The sequence below is a fragment of the Phacochoerus africanus genome, chromosome X (genome assembly GCF_016906955.1).
Source record: "Phacochoerus africanus isolate WHEZ1 chromosome X, ROS_Pafr_v1, whole genome shotgun sequence".
Classification (NCBI taxonomy): Eukaryota; Metazoa; Chordata; class Mammalia; order Artiodactyla; family Suidae; genus Phacochoerus; species Phacochoerus africanus.
In genome coordinates, this window is record NC_062560.1 from 116694310 (window position 1) to 116713734 (window position 19425).

General features: G+C 50.8%; 1 protein-coding gene across 2 annotated transcripts; it reads left to right on the plus strand.

Annotated features, from left to right (window-relative positions):
* Positions 1-6579: 6579 nt before the first annotated feature.
* Positions 6580-18108, plus strand: ZIC3 (Zic family member 3). 2 transcript variants are annotated; one of them, XM_047765662.1, is made up of 3 exons: positions 6580-8186; positions 9310-9473; positions 17527-18108. In XM_047765662.1, exons 1-3 carry the CDS (start codon positions 7127-7129, stop codon positions 17674-17676), a joined length of 1374 nt encoding a protein of 457 aa, XP_047621618.1. In that variant the 5' UTR covers positions 6580-7126; the 3' UTR covers positions 17677-18108. The 2 variants fall into 2 exon arrangements, with proteins under 2 accessions (XP_047621618.1, XP_047621617.1); XM_047765661.1 differs by lacking the exon at positions 17527-18108 and adding an exon at positions 10296-11260.
* The last annotated feature ends 1317 nt before the right edge of the window (positions 18109-19425 follow it).

Below are 19425 nucleotides of genomic sequence, written 5' to 3' on the forward strand. Positions count from 1 at the left end.
AACACTGGGTCCTTAACCCACGGAGCAGGGCCAGGGATCGAACCCACAACCTCATGGTTCCTAGTTGGATTTGGACTCTTTATCTTAAGCCACCTTTCTAGTTTAATGGAGGGGCATTCAGGGAGCCGGCCTAAAATCCTTGCCCAGAGGTATTGGCTGAAGGCCTGTGTCCATGGGAGAAAGGGCGTGGGCATGTGGGTGTTTCTGGGAGACCCAGAGGAGAGGGATGACATCCAGACCCTGGCTGAGGAGGGGCAGTTGAACTGGGGAAGTGCTGACCTCTTTTCCTCAGAGCCCCCCAGGCCTGGGGAGCGGGGGAGCCTTCCCTCGGGCCTCCTGAAGGCAGGCCGCTCAAGGGCCGAGCCTGGACTCACATGCCTTGCTGGCTTGGGCGGCTGCAGTTGCCCCTCAGGGCTCAGTCAGGCAGAAAGGGTCAACAAACTGTGTATCTCTGGCCAAGAAGAAAGACAATAAAACCACCCTCGGGGTCAGAGGTCGCGCTGTCTCGGCCTGAGACACTCACAGCTCTTCTTCCTTCCTCCTCTCTCCCGGCCCCTCCTTCTCCCTTGGACTCTTTACTCTTCGTCTTTTTCCGAAGCCAAAATTATCCCCGGAAATAATTGAGGTGTGAGGCTGAAAAAAATCAGGTCATGCAAAATGAAGCTTGGAAAGTAGGGGAGTGAGGGTGGACAAAGGCCGCCGCTTAGGGACACGTGGCTTCCGTGAGGCTGCTGTCCAACCTCTAGTACACGGATCAGCAAACGTTTTCTGGAAAGGGCCCTATAGAAAATACTTAGGCTTCGCGAGCCATATTCAGTCTCTGTAGCATTATCTCTGCACCCCCTTCCTTCTCCTCCTCCTTCTTTTTCTACTTCTAACTCTTTAAAAATTAAAAAAAAAAAAAAAAAAATCTTAGTTCCTGGGGCCATACAAATACAACAGGCTATACGGGCCAGATTTGGCTTGCAAGTTGCCAAATCACATTCAAGCGAAAAGTTAGTCTAATTCATTCCCACTCTGTCCTGTTGGAGGGGGGAGGAGAAAAGGGGGAGAAGGGAGGCCCCACGTTTTGTTTTTAATATCCAAGCCCATTCCTCCCATCCCTTCACTGGGAAAGGACTAGATGAGTGACTCCAAACTTGATGCAGAATCCACAGGCAATTTGATTTTGCAAAATGCCATTCCTGACTCTACAAAGTTTCCTGGGAGTTGAATGAACAAGGGACAGCATTTCTTTAGTTGTCAGGAGCTCCCACCCTCAGTTTGGGCCCAAGGGAAGATAACTCAGTAATGCAGCATCTGCCCCCAGGGAGAAGGGGAGGAGGAAGAGGGAGTCGTGGAAGAGGCCTGGGCTAGAAAAATGGAGCTGGGATGGCAGGAGGCCCAGACCTAGACACCAAAGGTGAGAGACACTGCCAGAAGCATGATGTGGTCTGGAGGTACCCCTCCTGTCACCTTGGGTGCAGGATCCTGTCTCGAAACAGGGAAGTGAATGGATAAATACCTCTGGATGGTCAAGGCTCCCCTCCACTAGTTTTGGAGCCGAAATCATTTGCATTAGAACTAATGGAGCTTTTAGCAGCTGGAAGGAACTTGGAGACCTGGGTAAATGAAAGCTCCAGGATGTCACACAAGCTTTGCACCCCAAATCCATTCTCCTTCCTCCATCTCTTCAGGTCTCTGGGCAAGGACTTGGAAACATACATCAGATGCACCGTTGTGTACTTCCGCCCTGCCTGGCTCTCCCTCTCCCCTTGCCTGGGCACTTCCCACCTACGAAGGGTTCTGATCCGAAGGGAAGGGTATTTCTTCCAATGTGACTTGTCCTTCTGGCACCCAGAGCCACTGCCACTGTACCTTAGAGCCTAGAGGCTAACATCTAGGCACCCCCAGGGCAAGAAAGGGACTTATGGGCAGCAGGACCTGGTGGGCCAGGACCACAGTTCACCGTGAGCCTCGCACCCAGACTTGGCTGGTGACAGAGCACTGCCCACTGCCTAGGGTTTCACTCCATTTCCAGGGCTCTCTTCACAGTCTCAACCTGGATTCTGATAGCTCTGGTTCAACTCCCTGCCTTCCTCCAAGTTCAACCCTATTTACTTCAGCTTGTGTGGCTGAAGTTCAAGTATCTCTTTATCTATCTACCTCTCTATCTATCTGCACAGCCTTGATTGACAAGTACAATGAATGAAAATGTCTCATTCCTGCCTGGTTTGCATTTCATTACATTGGGCAGCGATATGCTTTGGACTGCAGAGGACAAAGACAGAACAGATTTTTTTTTTTTAAGGATTGGTTAACAATATCTATTTGTTCATTCTGTGTTGAAATTTGAAGGTATTTAGGACTCACACAATTTTCGTCAAATGATGAGAGGGCAGCGAAAACTATGATGAAGCCAATAAAACCTGGAGCCCAAATGAGCGGTTGTCGAGAGTGTCCGCAGGTCCCCGAGCTCCAGAGATCGATAGTTTAGCTCGGACCCTGAAACCAATTAAGAGCTTTATCTTAGCATAAAAATAAAGAGGAGTTACAAATGCATTCCTTTCCCAGCTTTCTTCCCCCTTCATTTTTTATTGCGATTTGCAGTTTTTCTTTTTAAAGGATCTGGGACTCAGAAGAGAGGGTGGGGATTTCTGTAAAGTGTCGTTTACCAGGGGGGGAAAATGCGAATAATGGTGAGTTTCAAGGGCATGTTTCAACGAGAAACACTTTGTGCTTCACTAGGAAGAGGCAGGGGCACCAAATTCAGCGTCTTGGAATAATTCCCTTCCTGGACTCAAAGATTCATTTATTGAAATAAATCAGGAAGCATTGACAGAACGGAAATCCGCTTGCTGGGTTTAAAGGGTCTTTAAAATGTTGCGAGTGTTAGATTGCAAGTCTTTTCTAAATACAAAACAGAAGAAAAGACCGCAGTGTTCCCCTTGGACTTAAAATTGCTAGGTCTCCGACTTAGGATAATTTCACGTCCGCCACAGAAAATGTGTTTAGGAAGAAATTCTGCCCGATAGCACAACTGCTGTACATGTTTTGCTTTGCCTTTTTTTTTTTTTTTTTTTTTTTTTTTAAGTAGGCTGGATCTGGATGGAAGAGAAAAGTGCTGCAGAGTGGGGCTCTGGGTTATAGGGAGAAATCAGTTCATCCCTACTGCCCTCTGGACCTTCTCTTTCCCTCCTGCTTCTCCAAGATGGATCCTAAAATTCGGGCTCAAAAGCTTTGCTCATTTGGCAATGATCAGTTTCTCTGATACACTTATTGCTTCAGATTTGGGCATGAAAATAAATCTTTTTTTCCTATCTACTGTTTGAACTCAGTGTGAGGGAAAGGATCCCATTATATTTCCTATCCATACAGACATGTGGATATTTAGACCAGACCACATACAACTGGGGGACGCATAAAAGAGATTTATTGGTTAATTTACGCCGCCTAATACACATGTAAACTCCAGTAAGCCAAAGCTGCCGAGGGAGCCTCGGTTCTAGCGTAAAATAAGAACCACGACCCCTGGGTTCCAGTCGCCCTGCCCTGCGCGCTGATTCCGTTCTCCACCTGAAAAACGAAGAAACCAGAACTCGTTTCTGCCCTGCCCCAGCCTGCGTGCAGAAAAAAACTTTTCTTCGCTTGCCACTTTCCGCCACCAGTCTGCTCTCAGACTCAGCTCCCTAAAGCCCCCTGTCCCCCGAAGTTGTTCCCAGGGTCTCCACTGCAAAGTGAGTTGAGGGGTGGGGGCTGCAGGTCATCTGTAAAACTTGGCTTATGATTATTATTGCCCAACAGGAGTGCTTTGCTTGGGGCGGGGGGGAGTCGATTTCTTAGGCAGTAACTTGCCATCTCTGGAGATATTTCGCTTTCTATCGTGTTTTAAGGGTCAGGGTTCCCCCTCCCCCCAAAAGGAAACCGCCACTCAAACCAACCGAAATAGAATTCGAAATGGCCTGTCTCTGCCCTGCTGCTCACAAAGTCCCCAGCCTCGTCCTCTTGGGGGCATCTGGGGTTCCCGCGCCCCACCAAGCAACGCCACCCCCTGAGTGGCACCCGCGGGCTGGGCCGGGCTGCCCCAGGAAGGGCTCCACCGCCGGGGGTTTTGGCCTGGCTGAACCGCTTCAGGTCGGCCCCTTAACAAGCGTTCCCCCCTCCCCACTTCTCCGTTGATGATCTAATTGAATTATGCCTTTTTGTTCCAGGGACTACAGAGCACGTGCTGGAGGCAATTAATTATCGGAATGTGGCCATATCCAAACGGACACTGGGCACCGGGTAGGTCAGCGGCGGCAGCATCCCCTGCCCTGCGCTCGGGACCCCTCCCCCCAAAGGGGCAGGCGAGGCTCCCTCGGCCGCCCACTTCACCGCTCCTCGTCCCGCTGCCCGCCCCGACTCCCAGTCGCGCGAGGCCCTTGGTTCTCGGGGTACCAGGCGAGGTTCCCCGTAAACCTTCGCATCAGCGCTGGCCGGGCTGGGGCCCGACAGCCACCTCTTCCCCGCTCCCGAGCCCCGAGCCCCGCGCTCTCCTCCGGATTGGCGCCAGGAGGAAATCCAAACTTTTTCAAACCAACTCTGCGCCCAGGGTCCTTGGGGGGGTGGATGGGAGGTGAAGAGAGGTAGCAGGAAGGCAGAATCTAAAGGGGGAAGGGAGGAGAAAGGGGAAAAAGAAAGAAAAGCAATCCTCCCTTTTTTGTAAACCTGACTCCAGGGAATTCATTTGCATGATTTAGGCGTATTTGTTCTTCCCTGACCGCTTCCCCCCCCCCCGCCCCTCCAAGAAACCCTCGACTGAGCGACACTGAAACCAAGTCTTGGAGAGCCTATTTTCAGTAGATGTAATAATTGAAGTCTGCAGTGAACTCACCTTCCAACCTGGGGAGAGAGCTCTGATGCAGAGGGAGAATTGGGGCGAGTTTGAAGGGAGGGGGTGACTACGGTAAGTGTGCCGCCGGCAGGGTTTCCCCCCAGCAAACTGGCAAAGAAAGAAGTCTGGACCAGGCCAGGCGGAATGGGGGGCAGGAAGTGAAAGGCTGCAGTTAAAAAGCGCTGCTTGAGGCGGTCTCTCCTAGCGCCTCTGAACTTGATCAGATGTTCTGTTTCCTACAGAGAGATGGCGGCCTGGCTGCGAGGCTGCCTCAAGGCGCAGACTTTGGGGCTCGGCTCTCTTCGGGGTGTGACAATTACAGCCATCTTTCTCTCCGCCCTTTCACTCTCCTGCATTCTTTGCAAATGCCGGGCCGGACAAAAAATGAGTGGATTTATAGCCCGGTCTGAACCTGGTTATTATGTCCAGAAAGACCTTGCACCAGACAGGAGAGGGGGCGGTGATCCCACACACAACCCTGGAAAGTCAGTCCTTAATGGGTGAGAAGTTCCCGAGGTCACTACGTGCTTCTCCGGGTAGAAGTAGAAGGGGGCGAAGCCTTGGCAGTTCTGGAGGGAAGAAAATTCCACCTCTCAATCCCCATTCCCGCCTCATACTTTCGCATTTGAAAATGTTGAGAATTCGAAGTTGATTAACCCCGTGGTTTAAACAGGGCACAGATCCTGTGTGTCTAGTGAGCTTGCTGTGCAATGTGTTAGTGTGCTGTGTGCACGTTTTGGGTACACAGGCTAAGTGTACTCTGTGCATGTCTAGCATCTGTGCTTCTGCATGTGTTATGGGTGTACACTGTTGTGTGCCTGTGTTTACTGTTTTGTGCGTAGTTTGTTGTGTACTTACTGTTGTGTTTAGTTGTGTGCGTAGTGTGGTGTGTGCGAGTTTCCTGTGTTATATATGTTTGCTACCTTGGGTCTGGTGTGTCGTGTGGGGGGGGTGTGTGTGGCAGGGACAGGACAGTGGCTTGTATAGCCACTACTCACAAACTAAAGAGTCACTGCTTGGCTCAGACGGAAGTAAGGGAGATGGCTCTCATTGTAATCGTTTCCCCTCGCTTGGGCCTCGGCCGGCCGGTAGCAACTCGGATCACAGACGGCGAGTCGGCCGGCCTGGGTCCGGGCTCTTGGGGCCATCAGAGCCCACAGTGGCGCGTGGGGAGGACGCGGCTAAGGGGCCGTGAGAGTAGAACTGTTGTTCTCGCCCCAGGATGGGTGCCCTGCGGCCGCGGAAGGGGTACATTCTCGGGGTGGTTTGGTGGCGGGGGCCCGAGCGGATCTGGACGTCCAGCGCCGCGCCGACGGTGGGAACGATCCCCGCGGGGCAGAGAGTTCATTTGGCCAAAGCGGGTAAAGCGCGCGCTGGGGGTGCTCGCTCGCTTCGGGCGGGAGGGAGGCCCCGGCTCCGCCCCCGCCCCGCCGGTCTCCGGCCCAAGCCTGGCTCCAGTTCCCCACGGCAGCGCCAGCCCCGCGAAGCCCACTCGCGGGCTCCTGGCCGCCGCCGCCTCACCTGCCAGGCGCCCGGCCACGGCCCAATCAGCGGCGGTCGCTCGGCCGCGGCTGCCATGTTCCCCGCTCTGCGCTGCCAATCACTGCGGCGACGGCCAATGGGCGGCGGGGCCGGGGGTCAGGTGACCGCGGGCCATCTGGCTCCCCATTGGCGCGCGCCGCGGGCCTCCCGCTCGGTTTATGTGAGAGGAGTGAGTGATTGACTTTATCAGTCCAAGGACATTACTCTGGAGGCGAAGAGGCTGGGACTGGCGCGGCGAGCGGCGAGGACCGAGCCTGCCTCCTGCCTGCCGGCCACTAGCCGGCTCTGCTTCTAAGCGCAGTCTAGCCGGGAGGCCGGTGCCGAGGGAGCCTCCTGGCCCCGCGGTTCTGAGCTCTCGGGGAGAGGAAGGGTGCCCGGGGCTGGATTGGCAAACTCCGCCCTCCACTTATTATTTTGCTTATTTTTCTTTGTGCGCGCCTGTTAGTTTGTTAAACCAGATCTAGTCCCAGAGTCTTTTCTCCTCCCTTCTCTCCCCCTCCTTCTCCCCCCTCCTCCCCCCCTCCAGGTCCTTCTACTTCCCCTCCTCCCTCCTATCCCTCTGCAGGAGACTCTCGCAGCGACGGAAAGTTGCAGCCCCTGGTACCGCCTTGGGGGTCTTCCGACGGTGTCCAACCGCCGCCACCCCTCTCCGACTACGACACTTCGGAGATCTCCTTCGCCCGCACCCTCGCTCATTTCAGCCGGATCGCTGGTGCCCAGAACGCCCCACCCATGACGATGCTCCTGGACGGAGGCCCGCAGTTCCCCGGGCTGGGAGTGGGCAGCTTCGGCGCGCCGCGCCACCATGAGATGCCCAACCGCGAGCCGGCGGGCATGGGTCTGAATCCCTTCGGGGACTCGCCCCACGCCGCCGCCGCCGCCGCCGCCGCCGCTGCCTTCAAGCTGAGCCCCGCCGCGGCTCACGATCTGTCTTCGGGCCAGAGCTCGGCGTTCACGCCGCAGGGTTCGGGTTACGCCAACGCCCTGGGCCATCATCACCACCACCATCACCACCATCACCACGCCGGCCAGGTGCCCAGCTACGGCGGTGCCGCCTCCGCCGCGTTCAACTCCACGCGCGACTTTCTGTTCCGCCAGCGCGGCTCCGGGCTGGGCGAGGCGGCCTCAGGTAGCGGGCAGCACGGGCTCTTCGCCGGCTCGGCGAGCAGCCTGCACGCTCCGGCTGGCATTCCCGAGCCCCCCGGCTACCTGCTCTTCCCCGGGCTGCACGAGCAGGGCGCCGGGCACCCGTCGCCCACCGGGCACGTGGACAATAACCAGGTCCACCTTGGGCTGCGCGGAGAGCTGTTTGGCCGCGCCGACCCGTACCGCCCGGTGGCCAGCCCGCGCACGGACCCCTACACGGCCGGCGCGCAGTTCCCTAACTACAGCCCCATGAACATGAACATGGGCGTGAACGTGGCGGCCCACCACGGGCCTGGCGCCTTCTTTCGTTACATGCGGCAGCCCATCAAGCAGGAGCTGTCGTGCAAGTGGATCGACGAGGCTCAGCTGAGCCGGCCCAAGAAGAGCTGCGACCGGACCTTCAGCACCATGCATGAGCTGGTGACACATGTCACCATGGAGCATGTGGGGGGCCCGGAGCAGAACAACCACGTCTGCTACTGGGAGGAGTGCCCCCGCGAGGGCAAGTCCTTCAAGGCGAAGTACAAACTGGTCAATCACATTCGGGTGCACACGGGCGAGAAGCCTTTCCCGTGCCCCTTCCCGGGCTGCGGCAAGATTTTTGCCCGCTCCGAGAACCTCAAGATCCACAAGAGGACCCACACAGGTAAGGGGGAGGGCGGGCGGGCGCGGGATTCGCCGCCGCACCGCTTCCCCAAGCCGACTTTCAGCGCCGGGGAGAGAGGGGTGGCGGCCAAAGAGAGGGGCGGCGCCCCGCCAGGGCCGTTCGAAAAAGTAGCGCTGTCAGCGTCCCTCCACCTCTCGCCCTCCCCACCCCGCGGCGCTTTTGCCCAGTTCTAACTTCCCCGGCCGCCGGCTCTGCGGTCTCGGGAACTAATTGGAACCTTCTCGCGCCCAGGAACAAACTGGCGCCGCCTCTTTTTGTCTCTTTCTGGGTAACTGTGAAGGGACTCCGAACGTGTGGAGAGGAATTGCTTACGAGCGACTTAGCTCTCGGCACACAGTCGGGGGAGGCAACCATAGAAATGCTAATGAAAACTAACTTTCGGTTACTTCCGCTCTTTTTTACCCTTGATTGGCACATCTCCTAATTAAATGACGGATACTTTTGTCAAACTATTTTTATTTGGAGTTCCAGGTTCAATTCAGTCCTCCGGGAGGAAAGCTAAAGTAGAAAAGGCACCACAGTTTCGTGGCTTGTTCAGAGCATCTTGTAAAACTGTCCGGATCCCCAGGATTTATATAGTTTTCTCTTTTCGAACGTTAAGTACGACGACCCAAGCTTTTTAATACTGGGCTTAGCAAAACCGCTGCATTTGAAAGAGGCAAATTAAAAGGTACAAAGGAGGAACTAAAAGGGATTGTCCCGTCCCGGTCCATTGTCCCGCCCGGGCTGGGCTCCTGCGCCGAGAGATCGGCGGAAGGTGGCCGCGCGTTGGAGGCCCTGGGCCGGGTCTGGGGGGTATCGCGACTCAGGGGAAACTTTGGAAAGCCGGGGGCTTTCCCATCCTGCGCGAGAACAAAGGGACCGGCAGGTTCTGGGCCGGCCCGGCCCCACCCCCGCCCCCCGACCGCCGCTCCCCCCCCCACCCCCAGCAGGCTCGACCGGCGCGCTGCATTTTTCTCCAGGGAAAAGAGATGCCACGGCCGCCCCCAGTCGGCGCTCCCTCTCCGGGAAGACCGCCGGACGCTCCGTCTCCCGCTGCTCGACCCCAGGAAGCCCCGGCCCTGACCGTGTTTACCCCTCTTTGCGTTTCTGCCTTTTGCAGGTGAGAAACCTTTCAAATGTGAATTTGAAGGCTGTGACAGACGCTTTGCCAACAGCAGCGACCGCAAGAAGCACATGCATGTGCACACTTCGGACAAGCCCTATATCTGCAAAGTGTGCGACAAGTCCTACACGCACCCGAGCTCCCTGCGCAAGCACATGAAGGTAATTACCTCTTTATTAGCGGTCGGCGGTTTATAAACACTCGGCCCGACACCGGGCTGCGGAACGGAAGCGCCCGCGCTGCCAACCCTGTGTCCTCCACGTTAAATCCGATTTGCTCCAGCGTTGACACCTTGAACCCATTTTGGGGACCCAGAGGGGGGCGGGGGAGAGCACAGTGGGGAGGAGGAGGGAGCGGAGGGAACAATCAGTTGTTTACTGGGAAGCTCTAACCGAGCTCGCCAGGGCTGGAGGTTGCAGGGGCCGCCTCTCCCCGCTCAGCCCGCGGTGAGAACCGAGAGTGCCCGCGCCGAACCCGGGGGGTGCGTGGTTCACTGGCTCTTAGGCTTCCGATAAAACAATGGGGCCGAGGAGCGCGCTGTGAGTCCCAAGCATTTGTCTGAGACCTCGCAGCGCCCAGGGCGCCCGTGCCACCTTTCTGTGTACCTGCTTTGCCAAGCCAAAGCGGGCTTGGCGAAACCTGGGCCCGGAGTATTTTATAGGGCCCCTGAGGCTTCGTGCTTACCCCGCTCCATCCGCGGAGAAAGCGTTTTTTGAAGGGGCAGGAGTAAATCAGAGCGCTTTATTCCTTTTTCATAAAGCCATTCTTAGGACTCAGACTGTTTTGTTGGCGAACATCTTGGGGTTTTCTAGACATCGGTAATGTGGAAATTAAAAAGAGAATACCAAAACCCAGCAGCATTTCTCCTTTAAGTGGGTCACTGGGCGGTCTTGCTCTTACAGTGCTCGAATTCTGCTCTTGTTTTTGCTTGCACAATGCCAGTTGGAATTATATTCATTATAATATATACATGTTAATTTTAGGTTCATGAATCTCAAGGGTCAGATTCCTCCCCTGCTGCCAGTTCAGGCTATGAATCTTCCACTCCACCCGCTATAGCTTCTGCAAACAGTAAAGATACCACTAAAACCCCTTCTGCAGTTCAAACTAGCACCAGCCACAACCCTGGACTTCCTCCCAATTTTAACGAATGGTACGTCTGAGGACAAACACAAACACAAACCCTGTTAACCATAGAATGGACCAAATGCATTTTAAAAAGAAAACTGAGACCAATCAGATGGAAATGGAGTTTTAAGGCAAGAGGCCATACATAGGGCTACATCTTGTTCATTGCAATTGTCCAGGAAGGCTTTGGGGCAAGATCCAAAAGTAGTCATGCCCTTTTCTCAGGATTAGAAAATATGTTTTGGCATTTGAAGGATTAAAACAAAAAATCTTTTCACTGCATTTTCTTCCCCTTTCTCTTGCTCTCTGCTCACCCCATCCCTGAACGCCTTCAGTTCATTTTAACTCTTGTCCTGTTCCTTGAGAGGAAGTTACAGAAGGCTTGGTGGTGGTGGTGATGTTAAAATTGATGGAAAAATCTTCGCCTTAGTGGTGATTGTTTAAACTCTCACAGTCTTAAACCGTGCCAAAGTCCTGTTATGTCTTGAACTTTTCCTCAAAGCATTACACTTGTGAATGTATTTTTGTCGAATGGGGTCGAAACTGTTGTTCAGTATTTTTTCAGGCTGAGGATGTGATGTTACTCTACACAGATTGTGACGTTTAGTATACAGTTGCCTTTTGTAAGAACTTTTTTTTTGTAAATACATATCCATTGATGCCATATTTATCGTTTGTAATTTAATTATTGCTACAAGTGCCGGGAACTGAACAATATTTATGGATAAATGTTTTCTAACAAATTCTGTACAGCTTTTGATTATAACCGCTTTAGCATTAAATTTTATTGTTTTGAAAGAAGAACACAATTTACAATTTTTGAACCACTGACTCCTTTCTCTTGTTTTGTAACAGCCTCCTTCTACAAAGAGGAGACGTGAGCAAATGAAATCTTGTTTGTTGGTATTTATAACTCACTCAGATCCCTTTTTTAATTGTTAAATTATTTTTCTATTGCAGTATAGATTCCTTACAGTGTCAGTTTCCATCTGGGAAGACCCTCCTTTCTTTATCTCTAGCTCAGATGGTTGTTTAACTACGAGTTTAAATGTGTTTGTCCTGGATTTTCGGCATGCAAATCAAATATTACTGATCAATTCAGTTAGTGGCCATGACATCTCAATCTTGTGCTTCAAAGACTGAGAAGCTGGATTTAATCATCCCTGCCCTACATATATAAACATAAGGTAACCTAATGAGTTTTATGTCCCTTAGTTTTTTTATTATCTTACATAAAAATGAACATTGTGGCAGGATGCATGTCTGTCTGTCCTATTGAGAGATCACCCATATACCTATATATGTTTGTATCTATGACTTATCTAATCTGTCTATCAAATCTATCTAGCTTTCTATATATTTTCAAAAGTAAGCATACGTCTGAAACAGTGGTGATGAGTAAGGCCAGTTGAGCCGTGCTTACTTATGATGAAAGTGCTTCTTAAAAGAACCATAGTCCATTTACAATTTTGGAAGGCAAAGGATGGTTTGTTTTGCTGTATATAGTCCAATTCGTAATTATCACACTGATTCATAAAATTTTTATAGCGGTGTAATAACTGCAGCGGTTCTGAAATGATATTATGGAAAGAAAAAACATTTGCAAAATATGTATTTTTAAAGTTCATGGTTTGTAGGCAAAGATGTTAAGAGCATTGTTTCCATTAAAATCAATAACAATGAAAAACGGTTGTTTGCTTTGTGATAAAATATTAACAATCCATTTAATCTTCAGCGAAGCAACTCATTTGGACAAACAGTTCTTTTACAGTTGTCATTTGAAAAAGAAACTGATTACTCTTGGGGGGGAGGGGTTGGAGTGGGTAGAGTATTGAGAGAGGTTTCTCTTTTTTTTTTAAACTAATTTAGGGTGCTATTTAATACTGAGAGCCCAATCTCTGCATGAATAACCAACTTGCAAATCAGCAAATAGAATGGTGGAGATAAGGAATTGTAAAGAATTTAGAAATGTAATGAATAGGCTTAAGTACCTCCTTCTCTTGGAAGGGGCAGTGCTCTAGGTTTTTTGGTGGCAGTCAGTTTGGTATTATACATAATCATTTTGAATTCTAGAATTTTGTTTATTGTTCTTTTTGAAGAAATAAAGTCTTGGCACATCTATTTATAACATTTTTGTATTTGGTGCCTGATTTTTTTTTTCCATGTTCAAATAAATCAACCTTAAATTGAAACGCTCAGAGAACTTCTGATGATTAAAAGAAACTTTGATTCCCTGGATACAGTCGAAGCAGTCTATTTTAAGTTATCTACTGATCTTTGTCAACAATTAATTATTGACAGTTTCTAACTGCAAATTGCTTTGAATGGGATTTCTTGTGGAGAATGGGTTTTTTTGCACTTTCCTCCACCAATAGACAAGGCAAGGGCCTGAATGCCACGAACGGATTGGGATGACTTCACAAAGTGATGAGCAGGTAACCTGGTCAGTCTACCACGCCTACTCCAAACATTCCAATCTTGACCTTGACATTGAAGGTGCTGGACCAAATTCCTATTTCAGGATTTTTCCTTCACTTCAAACCAGAGACCATTTTAAATGCTCAGCAAATTTTCAGAAAGCTTATACTCATAAGATTTGCTTTAAATGTGTTCCAACTGAAGTCTAAATGTTTTTCTTCTGAAATACGTGTTGAATTTCCAGTTTACTGTTTTCTCTATGAATTCCCTCTCCATGCCCAACTTAACCTAACTTTAAATGGCAGTAGAGTGATGGGTTGGTTGCAAGATTTTTTCAGAAACTTGCTTCTCCCACACTCCCCCATGCCAGTTAACTATATTAAACATCTCCTTAGGAGACAAAAAGAGGAGTTTGATCTTTCCTTGCTAGGCTTGAAATTATTCTACCACAAAATTTTACAGCAAAGCATTGTGTCCTAAGAGGGGAAGATGCCATTTAACAATGATGATAACCAGTGTTACGATAATATAAAAGTTTTGCCCGGCTACATGATTTCCTCTAATATGGGTGTAGCATCGTATTTCTCTTAATAGTCTATCCCTCTGCCCTTGTCATTTGTTGCAAAGAAAAATTTATTCACAGATTTTCTTCCTATAATCTGAATCTGGGAGTGCACATGTACATTCTTGAATTTTCAGTAAATACCTTAAAGGATAAGCACCCCCCCAACCAAAAAAAACCCCTTGCAACCCTAAAGATAGATCAGCTGAAAACCATGAATGTTAGCTGGGTTCTTAGTGATCTGCCTGTTCTTTTACTTATTGCACCTGGTAAAGCCTTTGGTTAAAAATCCATTATCTTTTCCAAAATGGGTGGTTGAAGATTTCCAGTGTTGGGTGGGGAAGGCGGAGGTGTCTATTTCCACGCCGACATAAGTCTGGGCTTCATCCAGTTTGGAAGGTTAAAGATCAGGGACCGGGCTAAGCAGGGCAGTCAGTCTTGGCTACTGCGAAGCTTGGAGAGCAAGCAGGGACCGCCTCCGCTCACAAAGCCTCCCAGGAAAGTTGTGTTCGAGACTTCCTCGCCCCTCCCCCCTCCCTGCCGCCCGCCGTCTTCTTGCCTCTTCGCCCCTGCCTCCCTCTCCTCCCCTTATAAAGCCCCCCAAACAAGCGAAAAAAGTCCAAGGGCCTCTCTCCACTTAAGTTTCTGAAAGAATAGCCACCGGCGTGCCCATCCCCTGAAGCGTGGGGTTTCCGCCTGGCAGCCAGGCTGGTTTTCTCTCGGACTGTCTGCCCCTCGAGGCTTAAGTCTAAGTCGGGCTTTGGCCCGGGACCAGGCCGGGCGTTGCGGGAGTCGGGGCTCCAGCCCGAGGCCCCCGGGCCCCTCGTCGGGGCGCCCAGAGCCCGTGCCCACGTACCGAGTCCTCGCGAGGACCGATCGAAGCTGGGGCCGGGGGGAGGGGACCTCATTTCCTAGGGTCAATTCTCCCGCGGTCTCGGCCCGCTGACCCTTTGACCTCCACCTACAGGGCCCTTGGCGGCCGTAAGCCGGCGGTCGCCCGGGCTCCGAGGACGCTTCGCGCCCCATCGCCTCCCGGCCTCATTAGGCCGGCGGGGCTGTAAAGCAGGAATCAGCCGCTGCCTAATCCGGACCTGGGGTCAATACGAGCCCAAACAATGGTGAGCTCCGAAGGCCACAGCGCAGCGCTGGCCGCAAACTTTGTGTTCCATTCATTTTTTTCAGGCGGTGGGGGAGGAAGGGAGGTGCTCGCGCGCCCGAAGGCCGATCCCGGCTCCCGGGGCTCTCAAGCGAGCGTCCTCGCGCTCGGCCCTCCGGCTCTCTTCGCCGCGCCAGGGTCTGCAGGGGGGACGAGGCCCGGGGCCTGGTTGGCGGCCCGCGCGAGGGCCCAAGGGCCGGTCCAGAGGGGGCTGCCCCCGCGCCGAGAGCAGACTTTGAAGTGGGTTTTTAGCGCGCACGTGTGAGAGCCGCGCCGGGGCCGGAGCGGGGACCCGCTGGGAGGAAAGAGGAGGCTCCGGCCCGGGCCCCAACCCCTCCCCCGCTCCCCGGCGCCCCAGCCTTTTCAAGCCGCGGCCGGGGACCCGCCGGCCTCCTCCGCCCGCGCCGCGCGCAGGCGCACAGCCCGCAGCCGTCGAGTCGGCTTCGGCTGCGAGGGGGCGGCGGGGGAGAGCTGAAAGCCGCTTTGGCGCGCCGCGGCCTCGGCCGGGCCGGGAGCGCGGCGGAGGGGAGGGCCGGGGGCCGGGGGCCGGTCTGGGGCGGCTCTCGGGTCGGGAACATGGCGGCCGGATGCGAACCCCCGCGGAGCGCAGCGGCGCGCCGACTGCGGGCTGCCCCGCTGTTGTGGGGCTTCAAGTCCCTTGTTCTTCCTCGGCTCGGAGCGCCTCCCGGGAGAATGTAGGTCGTGGCGGCCGAGCGGCAAATTGTTAAGACACGGAAGCGAAGAAGTTCTTCCAGGGCATCCTGGGCGTGGGAAGTTGGCGAGCCTTTGGGGGGCTGGGGTCCCCGGGGGGACTGGGACCTGAAACCCACCAGAGGCCGCCCCGCCCTCCCGTCGCGACCTGAAACCCTTGCCCCGGGCCCTCGGGCGTGGGGGTGGCCTTTGGAGCTTGGCGCTCGGGTCGGGATCCCCCAGCACCTTCGAGGCTCGAGAAATGCCAAGGAGTGGACACTGTTCTCTTCCAGGACAATGGCGGGGCCCGTGAGCCGAGCACGGAGGCACCGTTTGCAGCTAAAATGCCCTGGATGAGCGACGTGGACGTGCCAGTGCGAGTTCGAACCCTCCACGTTGCTCAGGCCCCATTTCCTGCATATCTCATTTAAACGCGGGCCTATGAAAAATGGCACTGTGTGCGCTTTGTGTGTGTGCTGGAACAGCTGGTGGTCTTAGGAAAAAAGCAAAAACAACAACAACAACAAAAGCCATGATTCCAAAAACTTTGATTCCGCTTTCGCTTAACTGCCTTAATGTTGGCGTGTGAAAGAACCCCTGGTAGCTCAGAGATCTCGAATTCGTGTTTTCCCTGCAGAAAGATGCTGCAGATTCGCCTTCAGATGTCTTTCATGGGAATAAAACAATGTGGGATTTTTTTTTTTTTTTTTAAGTACAGTTATTGACCTCCGGCTCCTTTAGGACACTAAGCGGTACGAATTCTTTCAGGTTGCGTCTTCGTGGAGGCCAACAGCTAAACGAAAAGACAGCCTTCTGGGGCTGCCCACGGTCGAGCGTTTGGGCTCCTGAAGGTGTCGGGCAGTTCCCGTGGGCCACCTTGGGAAGGGCCCCAGGTGGGTGGGCAGGTCATTAGCAAAGCTGGCCCAGATCTGGGGGGAAATCTGCAAAACAGTGCCTTTATCTGCAGAGAACAATTGATGGGGTTGTCTTTCCTCCTTTTCAGTGCACAAAGAAGACGGCTTTGGAGCAAGAATTTGGAATATGCATTTAAGTTGTCGTGCTTTGCATTGGAAACCCCTGGGCAATTAAAATAAGCATGCCTTGTAGTATTTTCTGTCCTTTTCTTATGTGTGGTTCCTGCAAGTCAAAGGGGCCGGAGTCCCTTCTGCAGTTGGGAAACTTGTTTTGAAATGGCCACCAAACAGATTCCCCCCCCCCCTTGGGTGAAGTTTCCTCCCAGGGCTCAGGCACTCCACCCCACCCCCTAACTGGACTAGAGTATTGACATCTTTGAGAGATCAAAGGAAGGAGATGGTTGCCTGCTGTATACTTTATTTTTCCATGCTGTAGTTTGTACCCTGAGGTTTGGGCTTTTTTCCTGGTTAAAATCTCTTGGTACCAAAAAGTGTGGAAAATGCAAAGTTCATAAACTTGAAAAATTTTTAGCCAATGGCTAGGCAGTTTGTCTCTTTGAGAACTGCAGAGCCCAGATTGTCCCTGGAGTTGACTTTAAAATCAAGCTAAAGATGCACTGGTGAGCTATCTCCCCTGGATACCTGCGGTGTTCTTTGGGTCATTTGATATGGTGAAACTGCAGTTAATTTTCACAGGGGTTATGTGAATGGAATTTCTGCAGAACTGGCTGAGTGATAAATTGGTAGAACTCTTATATTTGTTTGAATGACAACTCCAGAGGGCACTGCTTTTCCCACTGAGGTTTGGTTTCTACCATAACCATTGAAACTTACAGCTTGAAAAACACTAAGTTTACAGGAAGCATTTAAAGGGCAGGATGTTCAGAGCACTTGGACTAATAGTAACTTAACACAGGGGCAGCGCTGCTTTGAGTAAGATTCCTGTTTCCAAAAGTCTGTTAAAACTAAAAATATATATTTCTTTAAAAATCATCTAACAAAGCAAACAATTTTGTGTATTTTAATGTGATGACAGTTCAGCCAGTTTGCTAATCTGATGACTAGAGGAGTGTGAGTTCTGTGGTAACTGTAAGAACAGCCTTCACCAGATGGCAAGTTTATAATGTTTGTTTTCGAATTGGATGTGCGCGTTGTCCAGTGTATTTTATTAAAACACAATCTGTGTAAAGACTGTTCGAAGGTGTTAAAAATAAAGGATTCCGTTGTGTTTTATTATAAACTAGTATTTAAAACGACATATCCGGTAACGTTTTAGGAATTTTTTTCTAAGAGTAAATGTAGCCTGTTTTGACCTATCTGCAGTTCACTTTTTGTTCTTTTGCCAGTGTTGTCCTGCTTGGTATCCGGGACAGTCTCTAATTCCTGACGAAGAACTTGATACTGACGTTGGTATGCAGCAGCCAGCCCTCCATAACACTACCTATCCTAAATGCAGGGTTAATGCCGAACCTACTGTGCAAGAAATGATTTACTGATGAGGTTTCAAAGAAAACCACATCAATTTGGATGTCTGTTACCTTGAAGGGATCATTTTAAGAGTAGTAGCTTCCTCCCTAGGTATAAAAAGACTATTTTCTTCTTTTGGTGGATTTCATTCTGTGTTGAGCAATCATTTGTGAAATGAAAAAGCAAAAAAGCACCCCCCCAACCCCCCCGCCAATTTAGGATCATAAACGGGAAGACGGAGGTGAAGACTGGCCTAATTCATAACCCAGGGTGTATTATCTCATGCATTGTGTTGACCTTGTTGAAAGTCTCTTTCAAACACCTGCATTCCACATGTAGAACTCAAGTGTTTAAAACTAGGAATATGAGTGCTTGTTTTGTGAATTTCATATTTGTGTTCAAAAAGCAATACCCGGGATCCCTATAATTGATGTTTGACGTAAATAAAACCATTTAAATTATTTTTTGTGATTACTGTTTTATTACAGTGACAGCTATAGCCCCTAAATAACCTTGATTAACCTGTTGACTTCGGACAATGTATATTCTATTTACATCTTTTCACGATATAGCTTGGCTTTCACGAAGCAATAAACTTGGGGGTGGGGGCAATCCACTGAACAAAGCCCCACCAACTGTTTTGCGCTCACAGTGTTTTCCCAGAGGGACTCAGGGCTAGGTGCTGGGGAGGTCAGGGGGAGATGTCAGAGTCAAGGACCGATTGGGATGCATAGAAGGAAAGACTGGTGGTAGGAGTTTGGAGAAAAAAGAGCACTGGAGCACCACTGGTTGGGTGAGAGAGAGGAAAAAACAAAGCTGAGAATAACCTTAAAGGAGAAAGGAAGGCCTCTGGAAAGGGGGCATGGCAGCACAACACATTACATGTACATTCTTCAGAAGCTCCGAAGTGGTTCTTGGGGCAGACAACTTGGCAAGCATTGATTAGAACACTTATAGAATCATGGAATATAGGTGTTATTAAAACACAAGTTGTCGTTAATTAACTGTAGTGTTAGAGAGGATGAAGACACTTCACTGAAATTCTTCGAACTCCAGATACTTGATTTCTCATTTTAAATTTAACATCTGTAATCTAATCTGTGAGTGGCCATCATTCTATTTATTTGACATGATTATGCCATGATGAGGTATTGTAAAATTGCAGCCTGATAGAGTATATTGCTATTGGTTCTTTAGATCCAGTTTTATTAAAATTTCTGCTAAGTAGACTGATGATACTGTAATTTCTTTAAGTAGAAGGAAAAACTGCTCATCACCCTCTGATTTTTGTCTGTTCATTTACATCTGGAATAGGAGTACAGGCCAGCCAAGAAAGACTATGATGCTTGGATTCTTAGCTGCCTAGAACTTGACATTCCCCCCAGAAAGATGTTGGTAGAATTTTTTGTTTTGTTTTTAAGAACAAGAACTGTGTTCTCTCAGACAGGCAGTGGAGTGTTATAATGGGATTATTAAAAAAGCCCTTGGAAAGGTAAACTACCAAGTTGCCATGAGCCAGCTGCACTGTGATAATAATACCTCCTAGGGTTATTCTAAGGATTAAGCAAGAAAATGTCCATAAAGAGCCTGGCACAGAGTAGGCCCTGAACAAATGTTAATTCGCTTCTTTTCCTCTTGCAGGTAGCTATTGTTTCATTGCTTTGGGGTAGATTCCTATTTTCCATATTATGGACTATTTTACCAAAGACATAGAGTGAGTGATTTGTACGGGGGTACAAATGAATGCAGTGTTCAGAAAATAGATGGAGACTTAGGGC